Raw genomic sequence first — 11,060 nt, 5'->3', positions numbered from 1 at the left:
TACTTGGGCTTCTACTTGAGTGAGTGAAAATCCAACTTAATCAAATCCAACTAACTCGGCCCACTTCTCAACCTACAGGCCCATGAATTTTAGGTTGTTAGCCCACTTTTCAACCTATACTGCCGGCCCGTAAATATGAGCTTTTAGCCCACTCTCAACTACACATATTCCACCTATAAATATATGTATTTTTGAGAAAATTTAATAAACAATTAAGAGTCGTTTGGTTGGTGGGATAAATAACTCATGCTCATTACCAATTATCAAATGCAGAATAAAATAATTCCATTAGATTTTTTGGGATTATGTCATTATCCTACCAACCAAACGACCTTTTATAGTTATGAATATAATTATTATTTATAGCTATAGTTTATTTAATTATTATTTTGAAGCTATTGTGTTCGTTATGTATCTGTTTCCTCTGTAACCTAGTTGTATCTACACATGTAATTTCACTTGATATATTATATTTGTTTCTTTAATCAGGGTGTAACTGTGCACAAGCGAATTACATCATAAAGAGTGTACAAACTTTGGATAGTAAATTCAAAAATAAAAAAGTAACATATTCAATTTTACATGTCCTGCATACGTTTGCACCAAATTGCTTCCGAGCTACTGTTTACTTGGGGGATTGAATTAAAAGAGATTTTTGAGAGTGTAAATATAAAAAAATAGGACTCAAGTCTTGAAAATGAAGTAAAATGGACTCTTTTTTAATTAGTGATAATGACACATATTTTAAGAATCCACAATTTTTTTTAATTTACAAAAGACCCCCTCTCTTTTTTTCCTTGCCCCTTATCCATCCCTCAGCCCCATCCTCTCCCAACCTCCCCTCCTCTAGGTCATCATCACCTCCAAACAACTGACAGATCTTTAAACATTTGTCTAAACAACTAACAAATGTTTTCATATCTCGGTCTCCAAAATAATTAACAAATATTTTTATATCTCTCCAAATAACTAGCTGATATTTAAAATATTCTCATTGTTTTAACGAAAGAATCATAAAAAATACCTAAACAACTTAGGGTTGTTTGAATATCTTCTGGTTGTTTGAACTAAACAACTTTTGGTTGTTTCAACAACTTCTGTTGTTTGAACTAAACAACTTAGGGTGATTTAAACAACATCTCTTGGTTGCTTGAACAACTCCTGTTTATATAAACAATATATCATTTTTTTTTATAATTTTCACAATCAAATCGGAGTGAAGAAAAAAATGAGGATGACAACATCCGAAGAAGAAGAAGATGAAAACACAAAAAGTTTGAAAAGAAAGAGAAAAACGGAGAAGAAAAAAGGCAAAGAAGTTAAGAAAGAAGAAGATGAAAGGGAAAAGGAACAAGAGCGTTTAAAAAAAGGGAGAAAAGAAAAGAGAAGAGAAGAGAGGAGAGGAGGGAAAAGGAGAACAGAGCGTTTAAAAAAATGGAGAAAATGAATGGAATTTACGGTTTTATTAAAAGTTTTTGATCTTTTAATTTTTACCCTAAATTTTTAAATATTCTAATTCAACTCATCTCTTCATAATTAACCCCTAATTAAATATTTATAACAAAAGAAAAGGAAAAAGAAATAGAAATCCCCTATCCTTCATTCCACTCTCAAAAATCCCTTTTAGCTCATTTTCCCTGTTTACTTCACATCAAAGTTGTGAGTTTTCTAATATCTTACAGATTTAAGCAGGCCACAATAAAAAAAAAAGGATGTGAACGTAAGGAATCAAATCTGGGCTCCTTGTAAGTTTCTTGCATACCCTCACCGTGGTCTCTATTGGTTCTAAGGGTGTTCAAATATATATATATATATATATAAAAGAAGAACATAGACAAATTGATGTGACACCTTTTTATGACATCCATTCACATTTATCTTTTTTCTTCTTTTTTGAGTTTTTTTCTCATTTTATTTAATTATTTTATTTTAAAAAATCATCTCCATATCTCACCCTCTTTATCTTCATTAGCCCCTCTCTTAATTAACATTAACAATAATAATCATAAATCACATTAAATTACCTAATTATGAAAAAAAAGTTACAACTTTTCCTCTTCTTTGAGGAATCTTATGGATATTTAACCAGCAATAACAGATGTGTATGATCGACGATAATGAGTGAGTGTTTTTTTTTTCCTTCGATATTGAAGGAAAAAATATACTAATAATTCTCCCTAATTGTGAACTTTGTTTTAAGAAATCTTATAACTGAGTTTTTTTCACTGCCAAGCTTCTTGAATGCAAAGTGATGTAAGAAAAAAATGCAAAGCATGAGATAGTTCTAAATTTGGAGCTACGTTATCGAAAATAAGAAATTCTATTTATAAGATATTCTTACATTGGGTTTAAGGTGTTTTGTTTTCTTTTTACAATTAATAGAAAAGGTTACAGTGAAAATTATCATTTTTCAATTATGCTAATTATTTGTTTAATTGCAGATCATATGTAAATTTGTATGTTGAATTGACTAGATAAAGATCTTTATGTCTCTTAAACTCAAATGTTGAACTACCAATGAAAACATTTGCATACATCAAGGTAAACTTTAATTATGTCATTCAAAATTCGTCCATAAGTTAAATGAGCTAAAAGGAATTTTTGAGAGTGGAAGGAAGGATAAGGAATTTTTTTTTTGTTATAAATATTTAATTATGGGTTAATTATGAAGAGATGAGGTTGAATTAGAATATTTAAAAGTTTAGGGTAAAAATTAAAAGATCAAAAACTTTTAATAAAACCCTAAATTTCATTCATTTTCTCCATTTTTTTAAACGCTCCGTTCTCCTTTTCCCTCCTCTCTTCTCTTCTCTTTTCACCATTTTTTAAACGCTCTTGTTCCTTTTCCCTTTCATCTTCTTCTTCCTTAACTTCTTTGCCTTTTTTCTTCTCCGTTTTCCCTTTCTTTTCAAATTTTTTGTGTTTTCATCATCTTCTTTGGATGTTGTCATCCTCATTTTTTTCTTCACTCCGATTTGATTGTGAAAATTATAATTTTTTTTTGATATGCTGTTTATATAAACAGGATTTGTTTAAGCAACCAAGAGATGTTGTTTAAACTACCCTAAGTTGTTTAGTTCAAACAACAGAAGTTGTTTAAACAACCAAAAGTTGTTTAGTTCAAATAACCAGAAGATATTTAAACAACCCAAAGTTGTTTAGGTGTTTTTTATGATTCTTTAATTAAAACAATGAGAATATTTTAAATATCAGCTAGTTGTTTGGAGAGATATGAAAATATTTGCTAATTGTTTTGGAGATCGAGATATGAAAACATTTGTTAGTTGTTTAGACAAATGTTTAAACATCCTCCAGCTATTTGGAGGTGATGATGACGTGGAGGTTTGGAGGTGATGATGACGTGGAGGAGGGGAGGTTGGGGCTGAGGGGTGGATGAGGGCAGGAAAAAAAAGAGAGGGAGTCTTTTGTAAATTAAAAAAAATTGTGGGTTCTTAAAATATGTGTCATTATTACTAATTAAAAAAAAGTCCCTTTCACTTCATTTTCAAGACTTGTGTCCTATTTTTTTTATTTACACTCTCAAAAGTCTATTTTAATTCAATCCCCCGAGTTAGATGGGAGAGAAGCGAACGACATAGTATATGCATTCAAGATACATATGAATCACATTAAATACATGTATTTGGGATACCAATACGAATCACATTAAATACACGTATTTAGGATACCAAATATATGGAGAGAAGTGAGCGAGAGTCAAATACATGTGAATCCACTTGAATATAGTGTATTAAGAACAAATTACACCTAATTTTGACTTCATGTATCTGAACGCGTTAAGTACATGTATCCAATGTCTAAAATCTGATAAGATTCGTAATATTGCAAACTAGCATAAAATTTAAGTAATTAACTACTAAATTAATGGGATTTTAGTAATTTATGTTAAGACGATTTATCATTATTGAGCAATAGAAAGTGCTAGATCAAAACTACAATGTTGATGGGCTCAAAATGAGAAGTGAAAAGTAAACCATTCCAAAGATCAAGGGGGAGAAATATGAAATCTGGTACTGTAACAATTAAATTGAATTGAAGGAGTAACTGATATTAGTATGTAATTTACAATAATGCCAAGTATTAATCTAACTCCTCAAAGCCAATTTATTCATGAAGCACACCGTTAAATTGAGATAATTATAAGTTTTTTGCTTATATTACATGCGCTTAGGAAAGAAGAGGATAATGCAGAAAGTACCCTCATTTGAAAGAAGTGAAAAAGTTGACTGTGTCCTTGAGTGCGTCGATGAATCTGTCAACGTCGTCTTTAGTGTTGTAGAAATGAAGGCTAGCTCGTGCGCTTGCACTGATTCCTAAATGCCGATGGAGAGGTTGAGCACAGTGGTGACCTGATCTAATAGCTACACCATGCTGCAGAAAACATTGCTATTTAGAAATACTTCATTTATGTCACCTCTTAACCGATAGCATGCATACGCGGGCGGGCTAGCTTACAAATGCCCTCATTTTTGTATGAGTAAAATCGTAGCTATGCAAGAGCTAGAAAGACGTTTCATTTCTCATACCTGTTGGTCAAGGAAAGTTGCGATATCTGTAGGGTGAACATCTTTAACATTGAAAGAACAAAGAGCTGCTCGCTTAACAGTTCGTGATGGTGCGGGGCCGTAAATACGAACATCAGATACAGAAGAGAGGCGATCATACAGATAACTACCCAGCTCCATCTGAGGAAGGAAATGAAGATGGGTAGAGACATTATATCACCAAAATCACTCTTAATCGGAAGCATATTATGCAATTACACTGCATTGTAATTTCCTTTCATCACAAATTTAAGATGAACTCAAATATCATAAAAAGTCAAAAGGTAAAGAAATATATACATTTGACCCCACTTGTGGGTATGTTGTTGATGATGATTGATTCATTTCACCCAAGTTCTAGAAGATTCTAAAGATGAGCACTAATCCACATTAAGTGGCAACAGTCATACCAAATGGAGTTGGCTGGTTTAGCTGTGTTTGGTCAGTTTTTGGAACTTCCACTCTCAAGACTTCGAAAACTGTTCAAGTAAAACGTATGCCCAAACACAATTTCAAAAACTCAAATGTTCAAGTTTCAACTTCAAAATCTATGGTAAAAAAATGATGTGAGCAAACCAGCAAAAGGCAGTGAAAAATAGAGGTAGTGACATATATACAGTTGCAAATTACACTCAAAAAGTTGAAGTTTCTAAATTAATGGTACAGAACTTCAAACATAATGCCCAATTAAAGGCTTCAACTGTTCATGAAGATTAATTCAAAATATATGTCCTTAGAAGCAAATACTGAGAGCCAAAAGCCCAGGAAGACTGCTTCTCAATGTCTTCTATGAAGTGGGAACTTAAAAACTAAAAAATCAAAGAACAGTAAACAAAATCCAACTGCTACTTTAGATCTCTTCAGTATAATGCAAAGGTGTGGTGCATAACTCAAATTTACACGCTACACCTTTTTTTGGAGGGATAGGTAATTTAGATGCTACCATACGGAAGAAGCAAATTAGCAAAATGGAATTGTGAACAGTTGCATGGAATTTCAGACAGAGTGCAAAAGTATGTCTCTTTCATGAATACAAGGTTAACAGATAAAAACTCACCTCATAATCATGAATCTGTTGCATGCCAATTTCAGAAAGATAATCAATTGCAGCTCCAAGCCCAATTGCTTCTCCAATTGCGGGAGTCCCAGCCTCAAATCTGATCCCAATTACCAAAAGGAGGGTATAAGATGAAACTTAGAAGAGCACTTTGTTTTAAAAATTACTCGTAGCTGATTGAGCTTTAGCCAAAACACTGAACATCCAGGTCTATGTATTATTTCCAGATCCAATACAAAGTTAAAAAGACAATCTAGACATACTTGAGATGATAAGGGGGGTAATCAAAGTCATCGGCGTAGAGCCTTTGATTACCAATGTCTCGTATAGAATTTAAAACATAACCCACAAAACCAAAATGGAAAAAATTATATAGGAGAAAACGATTCAGACATAGAAGCACTGTATAATGCTCAGAAATGATGAGGATGAGGACAAATAGCTCTGAGAAGTGTGGGGGTCTGCGCATAAATCTAAATCGCAGAATCAAGAAATAACATTTCCCCCAACAGTAATAAGAACCAATGACAATGAAGGGAAGATGAAGTTTCCAAGTTGATATATCTTGATGATGGAAGCATTAAATGCTATTATATTTAGCAGACGGTACTTTATTCAATATAAAAGGAGCAAGAAAAGGATCCAAGAAACACAGCTTGAGGTTAGGTGTAATGGTATTAATATCTAGAGATGAGGAAAATGTACTAGTAGAGAAACTAAAATCACAACAATTGAATAAGATTTTGGGATCATGGTTCAAGGAACGCATTGGATGTAGTTCAGTGTGAATGGACAAAAGAACAGTTAACTAGTTGTCAAAGTATTGCCAGAAAATTCTAATAGGAACACGGGATAAAGAAACAAACCTAGAAGGAGGTTCAGCATAAGTGGAATGATCCAAATACACATCAGCTATCATTTCGCCGCCACCTGATTTAAGGGACAGGAACACAACTTAAGAAACGGCTTGACTGAATCCCCAGTTAATTTTTTATAAGCAATCAAATATAAAACCACAGTTAAATATGTTAAAGCATTCTACACATGGCATGAGATTTATCAAGTACAAGAACTCCGAGCTGAAGAAGCAGAATATCGACAAAAGATGCTTGGTTTTCATTTCTTTTAGAGAATCAAAGTTAAGGAAAAGTTACATACCAAGGAAAGGAGGCATTCCAGAAAGGATCTCACTCTTGCCATACAAGAATCCAACGCCTGTAGGCCCACACATCTGAAGCATGTTTATCCTCAATTTCAAATACTCAATGGAGAACCACTTATATAGTACATGGAATTGTCCTTACCTTATGAGATGAACCAACAAGAAAATCAGTGTCTAGATTGTTAACATCTACCACCATGTGTGGGACACTTTGACAAGCATCTACAAGCACTTTTGCTCCAACATCATGTGCCCAACTTACGACTTCATCCATTGGAAGAACAGAAGCTGCATATAAAATGGGGGTAGCACTAAGAAGAGACCAATGGACAAGAAACGGATAAATAGAAATATGGGAAAGCAAATGCACAAAGAGAGTGTATTCTGATTTGTTATTCAAATAACAATGAGCAGATAGAAATTTCAGCCGCGGGATATCCACGGTTGACCTCACAAATAAATTCTAAAACATGCGACAAAAACAGTGACAGTTATCCACTAGGTTACATTGTCTAGAGAGTAATAAGTTTAGACATTAGGATCACAATAGTTTATATTAGGGAATGCATATATAAATATAAATTCGACTCATCAGAACCAAACCAATGACACTGAAACTACGCTCATCGCCAATTGCGAGGATTAAACCCAGATTGAAGATCCACGAGATGGCATTCCCTCATACATAAAAAAACATCTGATCGGAAGGGAGGAGATCACTAAGACCAAAAACAAAATGCTCAGGCAGATGATCTGCCCCCACATCCTCCCCGGAGTCCAAGTCCTATCATGAAGTATCTTTTTTTTTATGAAGCAGTCCTATCAGGAAGTATTTGCTGACTTCCATTTTCCTTTTGTCACATGTAAGTGTATGAATTACTTGCTTGCTTGCTTCTATTATTTTTTCATTAAGTTTAGCCAAAAGCAATAGAATATGATAAGTAAAATGGCAATCCCTCCCAGAGTTTTGATATATCAGAGAAAACTACTAAACATTATCTTCCAGTTTTTCTGTACCCAATCAACTTTCAGTTAAGCCACAGAAAAAAATAGAATCAAAATGAAGAATTCATTTAAGAATATCAGCTAAATCAGAGAGTGCCACAAACTTGAAGAAATCTGAAAAGCAGGTGTAATCAAGAGAAACGTGATATCGAACAGTTCCTGCAGGTTTTATGCAAATAACCGATCCATGCTTAAAAAGACCTCACTAGGTCAAGGAAAATTCTAGACGAACTTGGTCCATTGCTACTATTTTCATTCAATACATGAAGTTGAATGTAAATCCATTATTCTGCAACAGTTTCTGTTAGTTCTTTCTGAGTACGATTGGCATTGGTTCTTTTGAGATTTGAGAATGCCACTACGATTAGCACTTAGTAGTGGCTCATGCAACAGAAAGAGCAATTTGATCACCTTTTTTCCTTTTGAGGTCAATATAAATGCAGAGTAAGGAGTGTTTTTCCAAGTTGCCCTAAAGCGCCATTTATTATTTCTAGCATTCCATCAAAGTAAGATGAGATTGAATTGTGGGTCCACAAGATTCTTCTATTATCTGGAAATCAAAATTAGTGGTTGATGAACCTCTCTGATAGAATAATTATTCACCAACCTAACATATTCGAGACATGATGCATGACCAGAAGTTTTGTCCTCCTAGAGAGAAAGTCCCTTAATTGCCTTACATCTGGAACTTCATCCTCTGTCAAATTTACAAACCTCAGGACAGCGCCAGTCTTTTGAGCGACAATTTGCCAAGGAACAATTGCACTGTGATGTTCAGCTATTGTGGTTATAATCTGCAAAGTTAGGAGACAGCAATTTGTAGTCAAATATAAGCAGCATATCTATGTAACTTTGATAACAACTGGTAGAAAACTTCAAGAAAAGCTACGAGTAAGGATCAGAAGTTCAAATACCCGATGGGTAGAAAAGGATAACAATAAATATGTATTCTTTAAAGCGATATACAATTAAAATAATGGGAGGAACCTCTCAAATAACTATCTCCAGACATTAAAGTATCAATTAACAAACCCTGGAAGAAAAAAATATACCTCATCTCCTGGTTTCAAGTTTGAGAGTCCCCAAGAGTAAGCCACTAAGTTGATAGCTTCAGTAGCATTTCTTGTAAAAATGATCTCTCTGGCTTCAGCCGCATTAATGAAATTTGCCACCTTTTGTCTTGCTGACTCATACTCATCTGTCGCCTTTGCACTAAGTTGGAAATGATAATACAAACTAGTCAATATAGCATATCTAATAATCAATCAATCAATTATGCCTCAATCCTAAATTAGTGTGTTGGTTCTATGAATGTTTTGTATCTATTATGCTCTGCACAGGTCCATATTGTACATTATAATATGAAAGAGAAGTCGCTAACCATAACTCCATAAGCTTGTTCGAAGAAAATTGAAATGAATTATTTTATTGATAGGTAAAGTTGCAACTAACTTCCAAAGTTTATAGCAGTTGTAAAGATGCTGAGTGTAAATCTTTTCAAAATGAGCACCTCAAATAATGAATGCCCCGGTGGACATTGGAATTGTAAGCTTCGTAATAATTCTGCAAGGCCTTGATTACAGCTGTTGGCTTCTGCGAAGTTGCAGCATTGTCCAAATATACAAGCTTTGAGCCATTTATCTCCTGCAAATAGCACCATGATGTCATTCCATGTAATATAAATCCTACACACCCAACTCCACTCCAACCCAAAATGAACCAAATACCCTTTTTCAACTTCAGCTTCAATACTATTTTTTTTCAAATCTCAACCAACTTATTCCCAAACACCTACTAAGAGTTATCAGATTATTTCAATTAGCTCATTTATTGTCACTCAAAAAATCAAATTTATGCTAGCATTTCTACAGGCACTTAGCTCTGCCTATGTGCAAAGCACAGCTGGTCTCAGACTCGGATAAAAGAAGAATGGTTGCTGCATGCTAACAGCCACCATTATATTCAAATTACAATAAACCCTCAAATAATACATAGAATTCATACACTCTAGTTGGGAATTAAGCTGATAAATGTATGTATATAACATATACACACGCACACACATACACACTCACCAAAGAAGTTGGCGTATACTGAAACACGCATTTCCAGCACTGTTGAGTTTTTAGCGAAAACAGTTTTGGCAAAATTCAAGTTCTTTGAGTTCTCAAGAACATTTTGCATAAAATTATTACTTTTTCCAGAAAATTGAATACTGAGATTGCAAAAAACTCAAACACCAAAAATCTTCCATACAGCCAAAAAAACTGAATCAAAATTAACCTAATACAGATTTGCATATGCATACAGAAACCGGCAAGAGGTATAACCTGGTGAAGTATTGGGAAATCGGACCGAGTACTGTGCCCTAGCGAACCGGGTCCGAGTTTCGGTCCTTCTACTAATGGAGGAGAAGATGCTGCTGAAGCCGAAAGCCAGTATCGCCGCCGGAGTGAACTGGAGCTCCGGTTGGTGAAATTAGAGTTCCGGCTTACCGTTCGGAGACACGGCAGTTTCAGAATCGCACCTTCCATCGGCGTTGTCGTTGTTATCATCGTCGGCTGTGTGAACTACACACCGTTATCCTTACTACTTTGGTTGTACCTTTTTACTGAAATTACATTAAACTCCTTACTGAAATGGTAATATTCCATACTATTCAATTTGATTTTGAATATTATCAATTTTATAAATATATTAAATCGTTATAAAATTATTAATGTATCGATTATTGATGGTTTAATCATTATAGATGAGATATTGAATAGTACAAAGCACAATCGCTTAGACTCTAAGGTAAAGTGACTTTATGTACATAAGGATAAAATTGTAATTTAATATATTATTGTCGAGTTATCGATTAATTAGTTAAAAAAAATTATAACATATTACAAAATCAATAATCTAGTAAACAAATTTAAATCGTTATCGAATCATTAAACTAATAATCTATTATTGATAAATTAAGAAAGATTTTTTGTTTGATTTTTAATAGTTAATTCTAGACATAAATTGGAGTTGAAAAACATATTCTACGAAAAATAACTTATAAATCACAATTAACAAACAATACGTATAATACTTATAATCATAGTTGACAAGCAAGACTTAATCATATTGTGAATTGCAATAGGCAAATGTGAAAGTTGATAAATACAACTTATATGTTGTAGTTTTAATGTGTTTGCTTATAAAATTATAATTAACATAAGATTCGTATATTATTATGCAAAAATAAGAATTATGAATCACAATTAACAAATGATCGTAA

The 11,060-nt window shown here is 33.5% G+C and overlaps 1 protein-coding gene across 1 annotated transcript; it reads right to left on the bottom strand.

The window, feature by feature from the left end:
* Positions 1-4,029: 4,029 nt before the first annotated feature.
* Positions 4,030-10,375, bottom strand: LOC129881061 (cysteine desulfurase 1, chloroplastic). The gene is made up of 10 exons (XM_055955389.1): positions 10,120-10,375; positions 9,300-9,433; positions 8,842-9,001; positions 8,397-8,583; positions 6,927-7,072; positions 6,781-6,853; positions 6,489-6,552; positions 5,623-5,722; positions 4,548-4,706; positions 4,030-4,392 (listed from the first exon to the last, which is right to left on the bottom strand). The coding sequence occupies exons 1-10, from the start codon at positions 10,342-10,344 to the stop codon at positions 4,222-4,224; spliced, it is 1,419 nt and encodes a 472-aa protein (XP_055811364.1). The 5' UTR covers positions 10,345-10,375; the 3' UTR covers positions 4,030-4,221.
* Between the last annotated feature and the right edge of the window lie 685 nt (positions 10,376-11,060).

The sequence above is a fragment of the Solanum dulcamara genome, chromosome 2 (assembly GCF_947179165.1).
Source record: "Solanum dulcamara chromosome 2, daSolDulc1.2, whole genome shotgun sequence".
Classification (NCBI taxonomy): Eukaryota; Viridiplantae; Streptophyta; class Magnoliopsida; order Solanales; family Solanaceae; genus Solanum; species Solanum dulcamara.
This window is presented reverse-complemented; position numbering and strand designations above follow the sequence as displayed.

What these genes read in the sequence shown, in the direction of transcription:
- LOC129881061 (XM_055955389.1), bottom strand. Translation starts at nt 10,344, where the DNA reads ATGATAACAACGACAACGCCGATGGAAGGTGCGATTCTGAAACTGCCG. An exon ending in ATTTCCCAATACTTCACCAG is followed by an intron (nt 9,434 to 10,119) that starts GTTATACCTCTT and finishes TGCTATTTGCAG; the next exon opens with GAGATAAATGGCTCAAAGCT. An exon ending in ACTTGAAACCAGGAGATGAG is followed by an intron (nt 8,584 to 8,841) that starts GTATATTTTTTT and finishes CTAACTTTGCAG; the next exon opens with ATTATAACCACAATAGCTGA.